General features: G+C 36.9%; 1 protein-coding gene across 1 annotated transcript in view; it reads left to right on the top strand.

Moving 5' to 3' along the window:
• The window catches only part of LOC126336234 (arylsulfatase G-like), a 96655-nt gene extending 91675 nt beyond the window's left edge, over nt 1-4980 (top strand). The window contains exon 10 of the mRNA XM_049999724.1: nt 4616-4980. Coding sequence (XP_049855681.1) covers nt 4616-4893 — 278 coding nt within the window. The 3' untranslated portion in view covers nt 4894-4980. The remainder of the gene's footprint in view (nt 1-4615) is intronic.
• The last annotated feature ends 12884 nt before the right edge of the window (nt 4981-17864 follow it).

The raw sequence follows: 17864 nt of genomic DNA, 5'->3' as shown, positions 1-17864 counted from the left end.
TATACCAAAATGGAAAAAATACAATATTGTCATTGGAGGGGATATCAACTCAAGTTTTGATGTCCTGCGGGACAGAAAAACTGTGACAGAGCTCCAAAATGTGCTTCGACAATTTAACCTGTACTATGTTAACTGCAAACCCACCAGAGGCTCATCCTGTCTAGACAATATATTTACAAATATTAAGAGAACTTGTATGTCCACTAATGTAATTGGTTTCCCTTTCGCAGACCATGATGCAGTATATCTTAGTCTTAAAAATGTAACTTCAGACTGCACTAAACGAGAATCTAAAATTGTGATTACTAGACCAGTGAGCAAAGAGAGGGTGGATAGGTTTAGACATGCCCTCACTTATTTCAGTTGGGACACACGTTTTAATAGGTTTCAACACTGTTCAGGTGATACTGTTTTCACCAAGTTTTTCTCCGTATTCTTAAATATATTTGAAAATAACATCCCTCTGAAAAAATGTACAGTGAATATTAGTAGTAATTACAAGAAAAGGAAAACGAAGGAATGGTATACTCCACAGTTAGGGCAACTGAAAAATACTGTAATGCTGTATTCTAGTCTGTACAAATCCAGTAAATCAGAACTGCATAAAGAACTCTATGCTAAAGCTAAATACAAGTATAGGAAGGCAATAAATGAAGCAAAGAAACTGCATAACATAGTAAACATTGAAAAATCTAACAATAAATGCAAAAAGGCGTGGAGTGTAATAAACTCCATTGCACACACTAAATACAAAGAGGAAATCGCCATTACCCCAGAAGAATTTAATAAATATTGCATCCAGTCCATTGAAGAAATTAGTAGTTCAATAAACAAACCCCCTGAAAATGCACTTAGCATTATGGACAGCTGTTTTGAAAAGCTTCCCCCGAGCACCTTCACTTTCACGGAAGTGAGCCCAAATAATATCCTAAAAATTGTAAAAAATTTCAAACCTTCAGTTAGTGTTGATTACTATGATATGTCAGTTAATTTGTTGAAAGATGTTATTGATTGTGTGATTTATCCTTTAACATTTTGTGTTAACAAATGCCTAGTTGAAAGTAAGTTCCCTGACATACTAAAAATTTCTAGAGTTGTGCCCATATATAAAAAAGGGGAAAAGAACTGTCCCGCTAGTTACAGACCTATATCCATAACCTCAGTTTTTTCAAAAATTTTAGAAACAATTATGTATGAGCAAGTTAGTGTCTACTTGGGTAAACTAAATATAATTAGTGATAAACAGTTTGGATTTAGAAAAGGTAAATCCACAACGGATGCAATGGACTCCCTCGTAAAATTAGTCCTAGATGTGTTCGAGGCTAGGGACTATGCCCAGGCTACATTTTGTGACCTGAGCGGAGCCTTTGACTGTGTAGACCATGACACTGTGCTGAAAAAGCTAGTTTACTATGGTTTTGATGACAACAGTATAAGTATGTTCAGGTCTTTTCTAGAGAACCGTCAACAAGTTGTGTGCATTGGTAGGGAGAAATCAAATTTGGTTAATGTTAGGTACGGAGTGCCTCAAGGGTCGGTGCTTGGACCTTTACTGTTTATACTAATGATTAATGACCTGCCCTTATTCATAAATTCTCACACAATATTGTATGCTGATGACACAACTTTTCTACATAAAAGCTCTGATCTAGGTACACTAAAAACACTGACTGAAAATACCCTTGCTCAGTCCTCATTATGGTTCAAAGCTAACGGCTTCCTACTAAATGAAAACAAAGCCCAGACACTTTACTTTAGCCTCAAAGAGATTCCCAATTACCAAGAATTAGAAACTGTTAAATTTTTAGGTGTTACTATTGACAATAAATTAACATGGGAACCACACATTAAAAATATATTGGCTAAGCTTTCAAGAGTCATTTATCTAATTAGAAATTTAAAAAGACATGTCCCCAATGACTATGTGAGATCAGCATATTTTGCCTTCTTCCAAAGCATCATCTCGTATGGAATCTTACTGTGGGGTAGTAGCTGTCATGTAAATGACATTTTACTTTTACAGAAGAAAGTGATCAGAATAATAACGGATTCTGATAAAACAGAACATTGTAAACCTCTGTTTATTAAATTGCAGTGTCTTACAGTAATAAACTTATTCATCTACAATGTTTTATTGTACATTAGAAACAATGTCTCTAATTTTGTGTTGAGAAATGATATTCATAGCCATAATACTAGAAAAAGAACATCTGTAGACATACCATATCGTAGATTATCAAAATCACAGAACTCCTACCTAGTTATCGGACTAAGGATGTTTAATAGACTAAGTGCTGACTTTAAAGAACTGCCTGTAAATATTTTTAAAGCTAAATTATACAAGCTACTAGTGAACAATCCGTTTTACACCATTGATGAATTTTTTAAAGATGAAAATACTGTATTCTAATGTGTACCTATTTTATGTTTAAACCAATTTACATCGATATAGTAGTTTATGTAGAAATATAAGCTCTTGACTTTGTCAATTGCTGTAACCAGCTGAATGACAATAAAATTTTTATTATTATTATTAATCCCAGCACATTCTTCCATTTATGCCTATTTTGTGGTTCAAATTTCCAGCTGAATACAGTTGTTTTTCTAAAGTCTTTGTCACATCTGTCCCATGGTATTCCTCTCAGCCTTTTTTGGTAAATTGGGCTCCAATATAGTATATCTTTTAACCATATGAAAAGAGAGTAGCATTTTCCATCACAGATCTTGGGCATCATATTTCCCACTAAAATGTATTATATAAAGCATGAACAGCCCACTGCCCTTTCAAGGCATTTACTCATTGCATTATGTCAATGGCCTTAGCTGTATTGTCTGATATCGACTACTTTCTTTCTGCCTTTCTTTGCAGAGTCCAAAATTAGTATTTTCATCTTCTTTGCATTACTGTAAGTTTTGTAGAAATGAATTAATTTAATGTCCATGGCTCACAGCCATAAGTTATTACTGGTAGTATACATAGGTCAGAAACTGTTTTCTTCAGCTCAGTCAACCTAATAGACTTAAATCCTGAAGAGTCTATTCCATAAACTTGCCAGACAAATTTCATATGTTAACTTGAAAATACAATAAAATGCAATTAAAAGGTAACACACAGACAGGTGAGAAATTTTTCAAGGGTCTTGTTAATTCCACAATTAATGTCGCACTATTCATTTACGTCTCATCACAAGTCACTGCACACATTGAATTCATTGCACACTACACTCACGTCCTTTTGACTGACATCAGGGCCATAATCATACTACTGCATAACCATTATGCTCTTTGTGTGTTCCTATTTGTCCTTCTATGCAACTGAGTCAGCATCCTTTCATGATAGAGATGTTGAGTTCTGGGAGATGAAAAGAGAGTAGCTTTTTCTATCACAGATCTTGGGCATCATATTTTCCAATAAAATGCATTAGATAAAGCAACTCCATGGAAATCTTTTTAAGGGCAAGTTTAAACAGTTGTTAATTTAAAAATGTTTATACTTACTGAAGGTTTTCTGAACTCAATAGCTGATAGTACTATTTCTATACAGTGCAGTGTATTAGTTGGTAAATATTTACATACTTCTGATTGTGTGTATTAACTATATTTATGGCATAATATCAGTGTTGTAAATGTACAAACAAGGGTGATGTCCAATACTAGAAAATTATTGTGCACTTTAACTGCCTTATTGACCAGTATGGTTCTATTTATCTCCCTTTTTTTCTTTTCCTTGTGAAGTTTGACTCTCTGATAGAAAATACTGTTTTAGTTATTCATTTAATTTTTAACCATACTGCACATATAAATTAAGCTGATTCTTGTTCCATGATCATGAAGAGAGCTTTTAGTTTCACAGTTACTGAAGTTTCTTTCTTTTTTGTGTGTACATGATGAAGTGGTAGATGTACTCAGTAGTGGAGTTAAAATGCCCAGCTCTTTAAACAGATATGAAAAAGGAGTCCGGTTATTATTGTTAATTATTATTATTTCTCTAAGTATGATACTTCTCTGTAGTTTGAATATTGTTGCCATGTGTTGTGTATTGGAGCCCACCAAAATGATACAATAACTAAGGAATGAGTCTGCACAGTAATAATAGCTCTGTGTAACTACAAGGCTCTGATTAAAGCGCTCTTAGGGCACAACATGCTGATAAAATTCTCCTTACTAGTATCTGAAGGAACTTATGCTCTTTGAACATAAGAAACAATGTTTTATGGGAATTACGTGTTACTTTAGTCTTAATTTTCTCAAGATAACTCCTTAAAACTGACAGCAATTAAATAATCACCAGCCCTGAAAGACTGCATTGTTTGATTAAGATTGAATTTTTTGAATATTATTTGGTTTTGGTTCATTTTAATGAAGGCCAATAATTGATGTACATTTTTCAATTTTATACAGTCTATGCAGCTCGTGTTTTGAGGCATTGTTATATCCCTTTCCATATCACCTTTCCTCTTGCTGATAAAAGCCATTCATTTCTGACTGCGTGCAGTCATTCAGCTTGTGACTACATTATTTTATCATCAATCATATGTTACCTGGGCATCAACATGTAGCTGGTAAACATTTGAAATTAAAATGCTCTCAATTGCTCTTAATTTTCAATTTACAGGTGGCTCTCAAGACTGTGACTACAATACTGGTCCCACAATGTCTCATTTTTCATCCCCACTGGTGTTCAACATTAAAAATGACCCTGAAGAAGGCACTCCATTGACTGTCAACTCCACAGAATGGCTGTTAGCAGTGCAGGCAGCTGAAGAGGCACTGACTTCGTTAGAGATCAGTCTGCAACAGGATAACACCAGTACTGTAAATTACACCACTGATCCCAGTGTCCGGCCATGTTGTAATATAGAGAACTCCATTTGCCGCTGTCCTTGGGACTAATATTTCGGCTACATTAATTTGTGATTATTTTTGTACTGAAATAAATCTCATAATAAAGAACAATATTCTTAAAAATATTTCTAGAAACATCTGTTTATCCTTTTTATTAGTGAAATCAATGAATTAATAAATTGTTACAGTATTAGAAAACTGTTTGTGGAAATCAAACAGTGGAGTAAAGAAACTTAGACACTCACCATATTAGGGGTACACCGAGAGACGGGTAGGCATGGAAACAAGAACTTGAACATTTTAGTTCTCCTTTTAAACTCACACACACAGACAATGAGAACTAATTAGCATTAATCTAGGGTGTCATGAGTTCTAACGGTCTTCGGATGACAGTAGAGACAGTGTGGTACTGGGGTGCAAGACTCGCAACTTTCTCGCAGTTGACTCACATATTGTGTGCAGCCGATCTTCTTCTTGGGTCAGACGGCTGCATTGATCTTCACAAACTCTTCTTCTCCAAAGACTCTAGCTGGTTAAGGCAATTTCAAAATAGACTTCTTTTCTGCTCTTGAAATTATTCTGTACTCTCAGGATACTTTGCTTCAACTCTTTTATATTTTCATCTCCACAATAAAAGAACTTCACAATATTCACACAAACATTCAACTCTCACAAATCAACCCCGTCTTGGAACTTTAGAAACTAACAGATACAATTATAATGTGTTTGGTTTAATAACCACTATAAAACCAATTCTTGCTTCTTATAAGTCCAACAACCAAAAGTCAAATGTAAAAGTCTTTAATTAAATATATAATTCATTTGTTCACAACAATACAGCCATTACATTATCAAGGAATAGAGTGGGCTTGCTCCTTGTATTGGACATACAATTTCTCCGGCACTCACTGCAAACACTTTTCCACGCAAATCAGCCATCACTATTGGCTTGTTCTCCCAATACATGTCCATCCTGCACACACACAAACACAGAAACTGGTGGTGAGGTAGACACGTCTCCACTTTCTTACCCTCACACTTGAAATATCAAGTGCTGAGATGGTGGAAAGCCGAGTGTCTCTAGAATTTACACTGAAATTCTTGAGGCACTACATATGCCTCCCCTTAGCTCAAACATGCGATATTTTGCACATATTCATTATGTACAATTACACAAGATAATCCTTTATTTTTTAACAATGCCTCTCTTTCTACTAATAACTGTGCATATTTTGCCACAATTATAATACATGAGCCTTCCAATCCATGTTGGAATTAGCCACAATTATAATACATGAGCCTTCCAATCCATGTTGGAATTAGCTCTGTTTCCAATTCCTCTTACAATTATAAATTACAGGTGTACATTACTCATGAATACTCTACTGCTTTGTTCTTACTTCCTGTACTACTTTTTCTAAGTATGTACTTATTAATTAACTATTGTATTCTGGAGGAACTCTGGGTAGAATAAAAGTGTTTCCTTCTTAGATATTTGTAACCTCAAAACTTAAAGAGGCTATTTATGCATAGAATTCAAACTTACCAGACTCATCCTTTTAAATGTGTGACTTCTGTCATGATACTGCCCTTTTTCCCTTTAGGAACAGTACCTTTATCTTACATGGGTTGGTCCTAGGAGTACCCTTCCTCCTTCTGTTTTGGTAGGTATGCCCCTTTCTCATTCCTATCCTCCTATGGTACAGGTAAATCCCCTCCTTGGTGCCCCTGTCTGCGCAGTACAAGTCAGCCTTTCATAGGTCTGCCTGTCCGCCCTTTTTCTCACCCACTAAATGTCGAGTGCACCCTCGATGTCCTTGAGTAGGCCTCCTGGTTCATTGCCCTAGCATACATCTTTATGTATGTTATACTTAAATACTTTCTGGTAAAATTACAAATCTACTTTACACTCATGTTCCACTTTATAGTACTTCATCTTATACCCTAGAGTCCTCTTTCACTCCTCACTTTTACTATATAGACAGGTATCATGTCCAAACATAGGAGATGCTATGTCTACATGTATTTACCAACTCCCAGTAGATAGTATGCCTTTTCTCAAAGGACCACCACGGCACATATAAATATATATTTGAGATCGACAAAATTAATGATGCAGAACTGTCACCAATAAGAACAATAAACATAATAGTTCTTACACATTGGTACTTACATGTATGTGATGTGGAACTGTCACTGCAAATAACAAGGTGTGCATATTTTTCTTTGTGCACTTACTTCCCCCACAACGTGTGACGGTTTTCACAACATTTCAATCTGTACTTTCCCTGTTTGTGTCTTTGTGTTATGTTGTGTGTATAATTAAGTGTGTTTGTGTATCCTTATTCTTCAGCTGACTTATGTGAAATAAGTTGAAGGTTATAATGAACCATGGAAATTGAGAAGGACTGCAGCGATAGAAGAATATGCATATGGAAAGAGGGAAAGATAGGTAGGTACTCAACAGAGAAGTAAGAAAGGAAAAAGTAGACATGTTTGCAAAGGTCGAAGAAGTGAAAGAAGATAGCCACAAAGACAGGAAACCCTTCCAACACCTCTTCCCCAGGATCCTTCGGATGACAGGAGAGACCTTGTGGTACTGGGGTGCAAGACTCACACGTCTCTCCCAATCGACTCTCTTATTGTGTGAAGCCGATTTTCTTCTCGGGTCAGATGACTGCATCAATCTTCACAAACTCTTCTTCTCTGAAGACTCTAGCTGGTTAAGGGAATTTCAAAGTAGACTTCTTTCCTATTCTTGAAATGATTCTGTATGTTCATGATACTTTCGTTCAACTCTGTTATATTTTCATCTCCACAATAAAACAACTTCACAAGATTCACAGAAGCGTTCAACTCTCATGAGTAAACCCCATCTTGGACCTTTAGAATCTAACAGATACAATTATAATGTGTTTGGTTTTATAGCCACTATAAAACCAGTTCTTGCTTCTCGCAAGTCCAACACCCAAAAGTCAAATATAAGTGTCTTTAGATCAATACATAATTCATTTGTTCACATCAATATAGTCGTTACACTGTCAAGGAATAAAGCATGCTTGCTCCTTGTACTGGACATACAGCTTCTTAGGCATGTGCTGCAAACACTTGTCAATGCCAATTAACCATCACTATTGCCGTATTCTCCCAATACACGTCCATCCTACACACACAGAAACCGGCCGCAAGGTAGACACATCTCCACTCTCTCACCCTCATACTTAAAATATCGGGCATTTGAGACAGTGGAAAGCTGAGTGTCTCTAGAATTTACACAGATATTCTCGAGAAACTACAGAGTGTCAATTATAAATAGCAATAGACTTGTTCTTTATGACAGAATTAAGTTCATTTCATAGACAGTTAGTCCACTGATGGTTTAAATATGAAGCAGTAGATAGCAAAATTCTTTTACAAGGCAAGGAACTCTTGGAGTACACATGGTTTATATTACTCATTTCATGAAGATTAACATATTGCTTCCAGCTCGTCTACCAGACAGCAGAATGACACTACTAGCTAGAGTCTCACGTTGAGCATTGTTCATTGCCTCTGTGCATCACTGCACAGGCACCAGTGCCTCTACCAGACAGCAGAATGACATGGCTGACTAGAGTCTTACATGGAGCACTGCTCATTGCAACTGCGTATCACTGTATAGACACCTACTTATGTGCTCACCACTATAGTACCACCACTGGCATGTTTTATCTTGTGGGTGAAGTTTTTATTTTGTAAATGAATACAGGTATTACACACGGTGTTTGGATACTCACGTTAGAAAATTCTAGGACTTGTAGAGGGAAGTGAGTAAATAATATTTTGAATAGGAACCCACATCCGGAAATACATCGTTTCCCTTCTACGATGGTTTCAACTCTGATGTGTAACTTCCTTTCACTCAAGCTAACTGGTTCTGCATACTTGCTCTTCCTACAAAACAGACTGGATCTGTTACTGGAAGCTGTGCCACTCAATGTCCATCAGAAAATGTGGTTTTCTGTATAATGGTGCACCACCTCCTTCATGGATGCGGTTAGGAGACCTCTCAACAGATGATATGGTGAAAGATGGATGGGCTCAGATAGTCTAACCACATGGCCACCATGATTGCCAGATTTAAATCCTATGTACTACTTCTTGTGGAGTCATATGCAAAGTTTAATTTAAAAGAGTCATGTATAGACAAAGGAAGATATGCTGGCATGAATTCTGGTTGCTGCACTAGAAACTGAAGAGAGACCAGATGGGATGGAGAGTGTGTACCAGAGCATGCTTCATAGGTACACTGTCTGTAACAATGCTCGTGGTCGCCACATCGAGCTGCTGTTGTAATGCATTACTGTATATGCTGTACATGCAGTATGCTGGGTTCTTTTTTGTTTTGGAATAGTTTAAACACATAATGTTTTACGTGTTAATAAAAACAAATGTGCTTAACTGATAAATGGACACTTTGTCATATTTCCTTTTGAGTTGTTACCTTATAACTGTACTGTATCACACCTAATTCAATTCCTCAAGCTGCAGTAGATGAGTTAAATGTCTGAATTGAAACCATCATAAAACAGAAACGGTAAATTTACAGACATGGGTTCCAGTTCAGATATTATGTATTGACATCCCTCTACAAGTCTTAGAAGTATGTAATGGGAATTTCTGAACATCCTGTACTTTGGTTGAAAATGGGGAGAAATACTAGGTGACATTCATGACACACGGCATTTTCGAGCATTTTTTGGGGCTGTCTACCATGAAGAGTCACTGAAGCCAAAGAATATAGTTTGAAGATAAAAGTCTTCTGTATTACTTGTAAGTAAATTTTTGTTATTCTCTGGCTGATTGTTGCCTCAAAATAATATCTGTTTATATATTCTTTCCCTATGGACACTAGCTGAAGTCTAAAGAAAGACGCTGCAGTTGACCTTGCCATCATAGTTACAGTGGTGGTAAAAACAAGGCTGTGTAGCTGTAGTTGAGATGATGTAAGATCCCTGACTGTTGCTGTGGATTGGATGCAGCTGCTTTGCACACTTCCCTCAACCAGTCACATAATGTGAATTTGTAAATGTCTCTGTGGCAATTCCTCAGTGTTGATGGAGCTCTGTAGAAGGCTATTGTTTCATCTGTAGTCATATTCACTTCACAGTTGGAAGCTGGCAACAGTGTTGCTAGCTGTCAGGGATTTTCATATGCTATCTTGACTTAAGTAGTCTCTGGAGAAACTAAGTAGATACTCGGCTTGGTGGCTGATGGAAATGACTGTAATGGCATTTCTCATTTACTCACATTCCTATCAGGCACAGCGCCAAGTGTTAATTTGTTTGTGTTTACATCATATACATATTTCAAATAAATAATCTCCATGTTTGTTAGTTAAGAGTCTGTAAAGCAATTGCTTCTGTAGCTACAATCAATGAGAGGCTGCACTCAAGCATATTTCTTGTACCAGTGGACTGTCATTGTGACAAGTGCAAGAGCTGATGGAGGTTAGATTAATGTCCTTGCAAGCAACTATTCTAAACAAAATTACTGTGTTGTGTAGCTATAGCCATCATTGTAGAGGGTAAAGATCTAGCTTTCAACATGTGAGAAAATGGGAAATTACTTATGAACATTCATTACAGAAGCAGATCTCAATAAACGAACGGTGAAATGTATTGTGCATTTGTAACACTAGATGGAAAATCAAACTTAATATATGCAGTGAATAGCTAAATACATTAGGGTGTGCTCAAAAGTTATGCCTATGAATTTTTTATGCTTCAGTTCTTAAAGCTTTTTAAATAAAACAAACTTTATTAACATGCTACGTTTCCATTCTTCAAGTCTGTATTTATTTCTCAACACAGTCACCCTGGTGATGAACACATTTCTCCCAATGAGAGGCCAGTTGAAGAGCTGAAATACAAATTAAATCATATTCATTTTTATTTTTTTCAAGAATGGTGCCATAAACTGTTACCTTAGAACTGTTCATCACCTACTTTCTTTTAGATAAACAGACATATTAACAGAAGTTTATAAGCAAAGTTCAAAGTACTGTACTTCAGATTGTACTTGCTTGCATGAATTAAGTACATAGAACTGAAATTATTATCAACTTGTGGTAACATCATCTTTTAAGACTCACACAAGTTGAAACAGTGTGAGCATTAATGTTTAAGAATCTTGTGTGCTGTTTTTGTACCTTTGTTCTTCGATTGTTCTATGTTGCATTGTATGGTGCAATTTACACATGTTCAGTTAATGTGTATTCATTGTGGAAATAAAGTTTACAGCGAATTAAAATCCAGTATACATGCTTTTATTGAAGAAGAAATCATAAATTTTCCATAGTGGTGACCCTGAATTGGAGAATTATCTGCTACAAGTGTATTGCTACAAACTGTTCACAGTGTGGCTTCCAGCACCGCCAGGTGGAAACTTCGAAGTTTTCTTAACGAAGTTTTGTGACATGACAGAGAATGTTTTTATATCACACCTGAACAAGTTAGTAATTTTAGGAGATTTCAACATAAATGTATTAGCAGATAAGTTACACACTAGACCATTCAAGAATACTCTGCTTGAATATAATTTAACATACCTCATAAACACTGCAACAAGGGAAACTGAAACATACCAGTCTGCAATAGATAACATAATCACTGGTATTCGTCTTTACAATCTTACACCTTCTCTTACTATAAGTGCTTTGTCAGACCACCATGTAGTAGAACTAAGTGTGCACATAAAAAAGGTTCCTACACACAGTTGCTATAGATATATTTTATTTGATTTGATTTATTATTGGTCCTGTAGATCATACAATTTGTACAGCAAAGCACATCATGATATAGGACAAGTCATAGGATGAATACAGACCAAAATATAACTCATTTGAATAATATGCTAAGGAATGTGGATTGGAACAGTGTTCTAATGACACTTCATAGTTATGGCAAATTCTCAAGTGAACTATTCCACATTCTTAACCAAGTCTGCCCATTAATAAAAAAGAAAATTCAGTCACAGTCTGTGACCCGAAACTGGATATCAAGTTCAGTCACTGAGGCTAGAGAAAAACTAAGATGGTATGAGTATGCTATGTTAAATGACTTGAGCAATAAAAAATTGAAAGAAGAGTTCAAAAAGTATCAGAAATACTATGTAGAACCTCCTAATCTTGGAAAAACAGAAACATTTTGAAAGTGTCATTCAGAGCTCAAATAATATCTCCAAAACATCATGGTCACTATTAAATAGAGAAATAAGTAAATCTGGGAAACATACAACTGAAAATCACTTGCTGATAAATAGCACAATAGAAACTGATCAGACTAAGATAGCAGATCTATTTAACAATTACTTTGCTTCTGTTGGCTCCAGAATAAACAATCAGCTTAAAAATCATAAATACAAATTCAGAGGAACACCAGCGTCAGAAAGTATATTTTTGATGCCAACAAGTAAAGAAGAAATAATTAAAATAGTGAGTAGCTTAAAGAATTCCCATGTAGCAGGATATGATGGCCTTAGTCTGGACATTCTTAAGAAATGTATACATAAAATTGCATCACCTTTATCAACAGTTATCAACTGTCATATCAAAGATGGTCTATTTCCAGATGAGTTGAAAATTGCTTGAGTTGTGCCTATTTTTAAAAAAAGGAAACAGGAATCTAGTGGAAAACTTTTGACCCATTTCTGTTCTTCCAATAATATCCAAAATCTTTGAGAAAGTAATATACATAAGAATCTGGAACTTCTTGGTATGCAAAAAAGTGATTTCTAAGTATGGGTTTGTCAAGAGGTCGTCCACCGTTGCAGCAGCATCCAACTTAATCAAAGGTGTCACTCAAGCAATAGATAATACAGAACATGCATGTGGCATTTTTCTGGACTTAGAAAAAGCATTTGACTGTGTTGATATGATCATATTGCTGGACAAACTGTGGAACTATGGCATTCGAGGCACAGCCCATAATCTGATGAGGTCCTACTTGACAAATAGGAAGCAGTTTGTGTCTGTTAGCACTACAGTGGGAGCATACAAATCAAACACCACTGACATAAATTTTGGTATTCCACAGGGGTCAATATTAGGACCACTTCTTTTTATTATTTATGTTAATAATATTCAGTCAATAACAAACCATGCAACAGCTATCTTATATGCAGATGATACCACGTTAATATGCTGCAATCCAAGCTATTCGCAGCTCGAAGTAGAATACAGTACTGCAACAGGCTTATTTCTGCAATATTTTAATGAAAACAAACTAAAATTAAACAAAAATAAATCTGTCTGTATTGAATTTGATCTTGGGAGGCAAAAAACTCATGAAAACCAAATCGTAATGGGTGACGAATACATTAAAAAACAATACTCGACCAAATTTCTTGGCCTGACACTTGATGCAGAGTTAAACTTTTCTGATCGTGTGAATGATCCAGAATGAGATTTTCGCTCTGCAGTGGAGAGTGCACTGATATGAAACTTCATGGCAGATTAAAACTGTGTGCTGGACCAAGACTCTACCTCAGGACCTTTGCCTTTCGCGGGCAAGTGCTCTACCAACTGAGCTACCCAAGCATGACTCATGCCCTGTCCTCACAGCTTTACTTCCACCAGTACCTCGCCTCCTACCTTCCAAACTTTACAGAAGCTCTCCTGCAAACCTAGCAGAACTAGCACTCCTGAAAGAAAGGATATTGCGCAGACATGGCTTAGCCACAGCAGGAGAGCTTCTGTAAAGTTTGGAAGGTAGGAGGCGAGGTACTGGTGGAAGTAAAGCTGTGATTTGGGGTGTGATTTGTGCTTGGGTAGTTCAGTTAGTAGAGCACTTGCCCGCGAAAGGCAAAGGTCCTGAGTTAGAGTCTTGGTCCAGCACACAGTTTTAATCTGCCAGGAAGTTTCATGTGAATGATGTTTGCAAAAACCTATGTACTACCATATATGTCCTAAGAAAACCAACACCTTTTTGTAACATCACCACTCCAAGGCAAATATATTTTGCACTATTTGAATCCCGTCTAAACATGGGATAGAGGTATGGGTATCCAACAGTAAAGGTAATTGAAAATTGTACTTATCTTACAAAAGAAGGCACTTAGAATTATGGGAATGAAATGTACCAGGGAGTCCTGCAGAAATTTGTTTAAAGAATTTAAAATACTAACTGTTCATAACCTGTATGTGCTGAAGATAATCAGTAACAAAACACTTAATAAAGAAATACACCATCACAACACTAGAGGTGGAGAGAGACCCCACATCATATCTCACGGAGCAACACTTTATGAGAAAAGCCGTCACCATGCACGCATTAAACTACTGAATTGCTTCCATCCTAATATCTCCAAATTTCCCATTACAAAACTAAAAACGGAAATTAAAATTATGGCTCCTAAACAATCCTGTATATTCAATAGATGAGTTTCTAGATTTAGTACACTCATATGATGGAAGATCGTCTATCTAAAAATATGTATAACCTCAGATTTTAGACTGTGTCACAAACTGTAAATATTTGAATGTCAGATATGAATACTGTGTCACAAACTGTAGATTCCTTAATCTAAGTATGGCAATAACAAATTTTTTTATGTAAAGTTCATATATGTAACTCTGTTCTCTCAACTAAATTTAGAAAAAGTTCTGTAGATAAAAGTGCCAGACAACAATATGTAACCCTAGTAAGTAAGGCTCTGACTTATACAGAAGACTGGAACAAAAAAACCTTTTTTTGTAATCAGTTGATGTTGGTTCAAAATAAATAGAAAATAAACAATAAACAGCAACCCCACCTCTGTAAAAGACCCACCTCACACTCAACAAGAAATTTCTACTACAACATCTACAGCAGCAGCAATCACATGAACAACAGGAACATTAGGATTCCATTTTCATGCCATTATGTTGGTCATGAAACAATTCACAGTAGTTACTGCACAACTGGACTTTATTGTTATTGAGAAACTAGCAGACATGTTCCATCAACAGTTTTGCACAGTTCGAAGAGAAACAATTTTGAATCACCAGAATCATGGTTGCATAAGATCATTGATAGTGAAGAAAGTGCCTGCAATTCCCCCTCGCAAGTGCTCCATTCGCTGTGTGTGCTGGCTGGACAGGGTTTACTGTCAGAACAATCTCTCAAATTGTTTTGGTTCTGTTGTTTACCTTAGTATGTTCAGGCTATTTTATCAGCCTTCACAGATCTACCTATAGATGAACTTGCATCCAAAGCTGATGCTATTGCTATTGTTTATACTGAGGTTAATGTTAGTGCAATTATTTTTTTAGCAAACTCCAGTCTAGTCTGTTTATGTTTTGGTGTCAATGTGAATTTCTGCAGTAAGTTCTTGAATCAGATGTTTCTCATGTTACGGAATTTGTTGTATATGTCTGGCAGTTGCTGGAAACTGTAAATCATCAACAAGCTGAGAAGAATAATAGTTTGTGGCCCTATCTTTATGAAAAAGTAACCCTTTCTATGCCTTAGATAATTTTATGTTATGTTCGTTTATTCCAGTCTGTCCACATCGTGTGCCCAATCTAAAGAAATTGTCATTTGATAACAGTTTGATAGAGTTCCATTCCCTTTTACATGCCAATTTTTTCATCACATGATAACTATTTTCTGTGTGGCATTGTCACAATCATGACAGGACATTCACTTTCACTAATGGTGTCTGTTCCCTATCTACAGTAAGTGCACATACACACACACTAACATTGCACAGAGACAACTCTCTTTATATCGAGTCCCACCCTCTACCACCTGAATCAATGATGTGTTGTATACTGTACTTCTGGCATGAAATTCAATAACACTTGACTGCATTTGTCAGTATATTGGATTTCGTACTATTGCACACACACTGTGCACAACTATTCCAGCTGATAAAATTAATTATCCTGCAGATATCCATGCCTTTATACTGATTTCCACTACTGTATTCTCAGAGCAGCCAACAATTCACTGATTTCTACATTTGAAAGGGTAAATTTGACTCTGAATTTGTATGATAATTTCCACTGGATCTTTGTTGTGGCAGATGTTAGTGGTGTATCTTGGTTGCTGATTTCTTACATTATATCTCCATAATATCTGATTCAGTGAACCATAAAGCCACACTCTCCTGTTCTCTTTATCGTCCCAGGTTGTTTGTTGTGTGATGCTGGTGGGTCATATTACATGAAGATTTCCACACTGACCGCTTGTTCATCATCAAGCCATCAGTGTTCACTATTCCATCAGCCTCCATGCAAATTGCACAAGAGTGTGTTACACGAGAAGAATCTGACACACATTTCCCCAGCTGTTGCCAAGTTACAGGAGGATTGTCAGTTAATCACAGTAAAGATCTCAGAAATCAAAGCTCTCTACAAGGAGGTGTCATTATGTTGCTACTTGAGGGCAATGCCTTGTTGTGTTGGCATACGTCCAACGTTTCCAAACAACTCGGTGCAGCCTACATACCACTACATGACCTTCATGGCTTGGCCCCTACACAGGACCAGTGTCTCACCATAATTCCTCTCCTCAGGCCAACAGCACAACAGCGGATGATGATCTGGCCTGTGACTACTACGGAATAAGGACTCACTCTTGTCTAGGCATAATTACTGCCATTCAACTCAGCATTTCATTCCCACTACTGCTGGCCATCCTGTTGCTATGAAGCCCATATTTCTGATTCCAGATAAACTGTGTGTGGCTCAGTCAGAATCTAATAAGATGCTTTTCTATACTTACGTGGATCGATCTCACAGTGTGTGGGCTTCCCCACTATACCTGGTAAAATAAAAAAGAGGAATGGTTCCTGACATTTGTGCAGTGATTACAGAGAGTTAAATGCTTGTACCATTCCAGATAGATACCTGTGCCAGACGTGATTGATTTGAATAGCAATGTGTCCAATGCATGTGTCTTCAGTGTTGTTGATTGCAGCAAATGTTTTTCTCAGCTTCCAATGTTTAAGAAAGACAAACACAAAACTGCCATTACAACACCATTCAGACGTTCTGAGCACAACACTGTGTCTTTTGGTTTGTATAATGCCATGAAAACTTGGCAGCACATTATGCATGAGGTCTTCCATGGGTTGCTGTTCACTTTTTGCTATATGGAGGGTATTTTGATCCTCTTGAAGAGTCATGAGCAACACTGCCAACATTTGAGTCAAGTGTTTGAGAGATCACAGAGTTTTGGTACTATGATTAATACTGAGAAATGCACATTCACCATTCAAGAAATTCTATTTCTTGGATACACAGTCTCACGTGCTGGTATTATTCTGCTACCTGGAAAGGTAAACGACAGTATGCAGCTGTCACCACTGACCACCTTAAGAAATCCCCATTGCAACCTGGGTAAATTAATTATCACGAACGTCATCTGCCTTACTTGGCTGACCTTCTACAACCTATTTATCTCTTCCTAGCAGGCAAAAACATATTGGGCAACCAACATATCCCATGGACTTCTGCGAGTGTAACTGCTTTCAATTCCATGAACTGCATGCTAACTGCACATTGCTCAGACATTCAGTTGTGGTGGCACCCATTGCTTTAATGGTTGACATAAGCCAGAAGGCTGTCAGTGCTGTTTTGCAGCAATAGTTCCTCTTCCTGGCAATAAGGTTCATCCCCTTACTATGGCTAAATATCTTACTGGCAATAAGGTTCATCCGCTCATTCTGGCTGAATGTCGTCGCCGAATTTTTGACATTTTTCACAATGTGTCCCACCTGGTATCAAGGATAGTGCTAAATTAGTGACTGATAAGGTCATCTGGGCCAGGCACAAAGGAATTGTCGGCAGTGGGCAAAGTGTTATCACAAATGTTGACCTTCAATAATTGCTCAACATGCTTCTGTTTCTGTCTCTTCTTTCCCTCCCCTTCAGGGAGATTTTCACTCATTTACTTGGATTTTGTTGGCCCCTACACCATATTTTGAAAGAGGCCCTGACATGCCATTCTGTTTCTTGGCCTGACACCTTACCTACAGTTCTTCTAGTCCTTCGC

Source organism: Schistocerca gregaria, chromosome 2 (genome assembly GCF_023897955.1).
Source record: "Schistocerca gregaria isolate iqSchGreg1 chromosome 2, iqSchGreg1.2, whole genome shotgun sequence".
Lineage (NCBI taxonomy): Eukaryota > Metazoa > Arthropoda > Insecta > Orthoptera > Acrididae > Schistocerca > Schistocerca gregaria.
The sequence above is the reverse complement of the archived record's forward strand: the minus strand, read 5'-3'. Positions and strand labels throughout refer to the sequence as shown.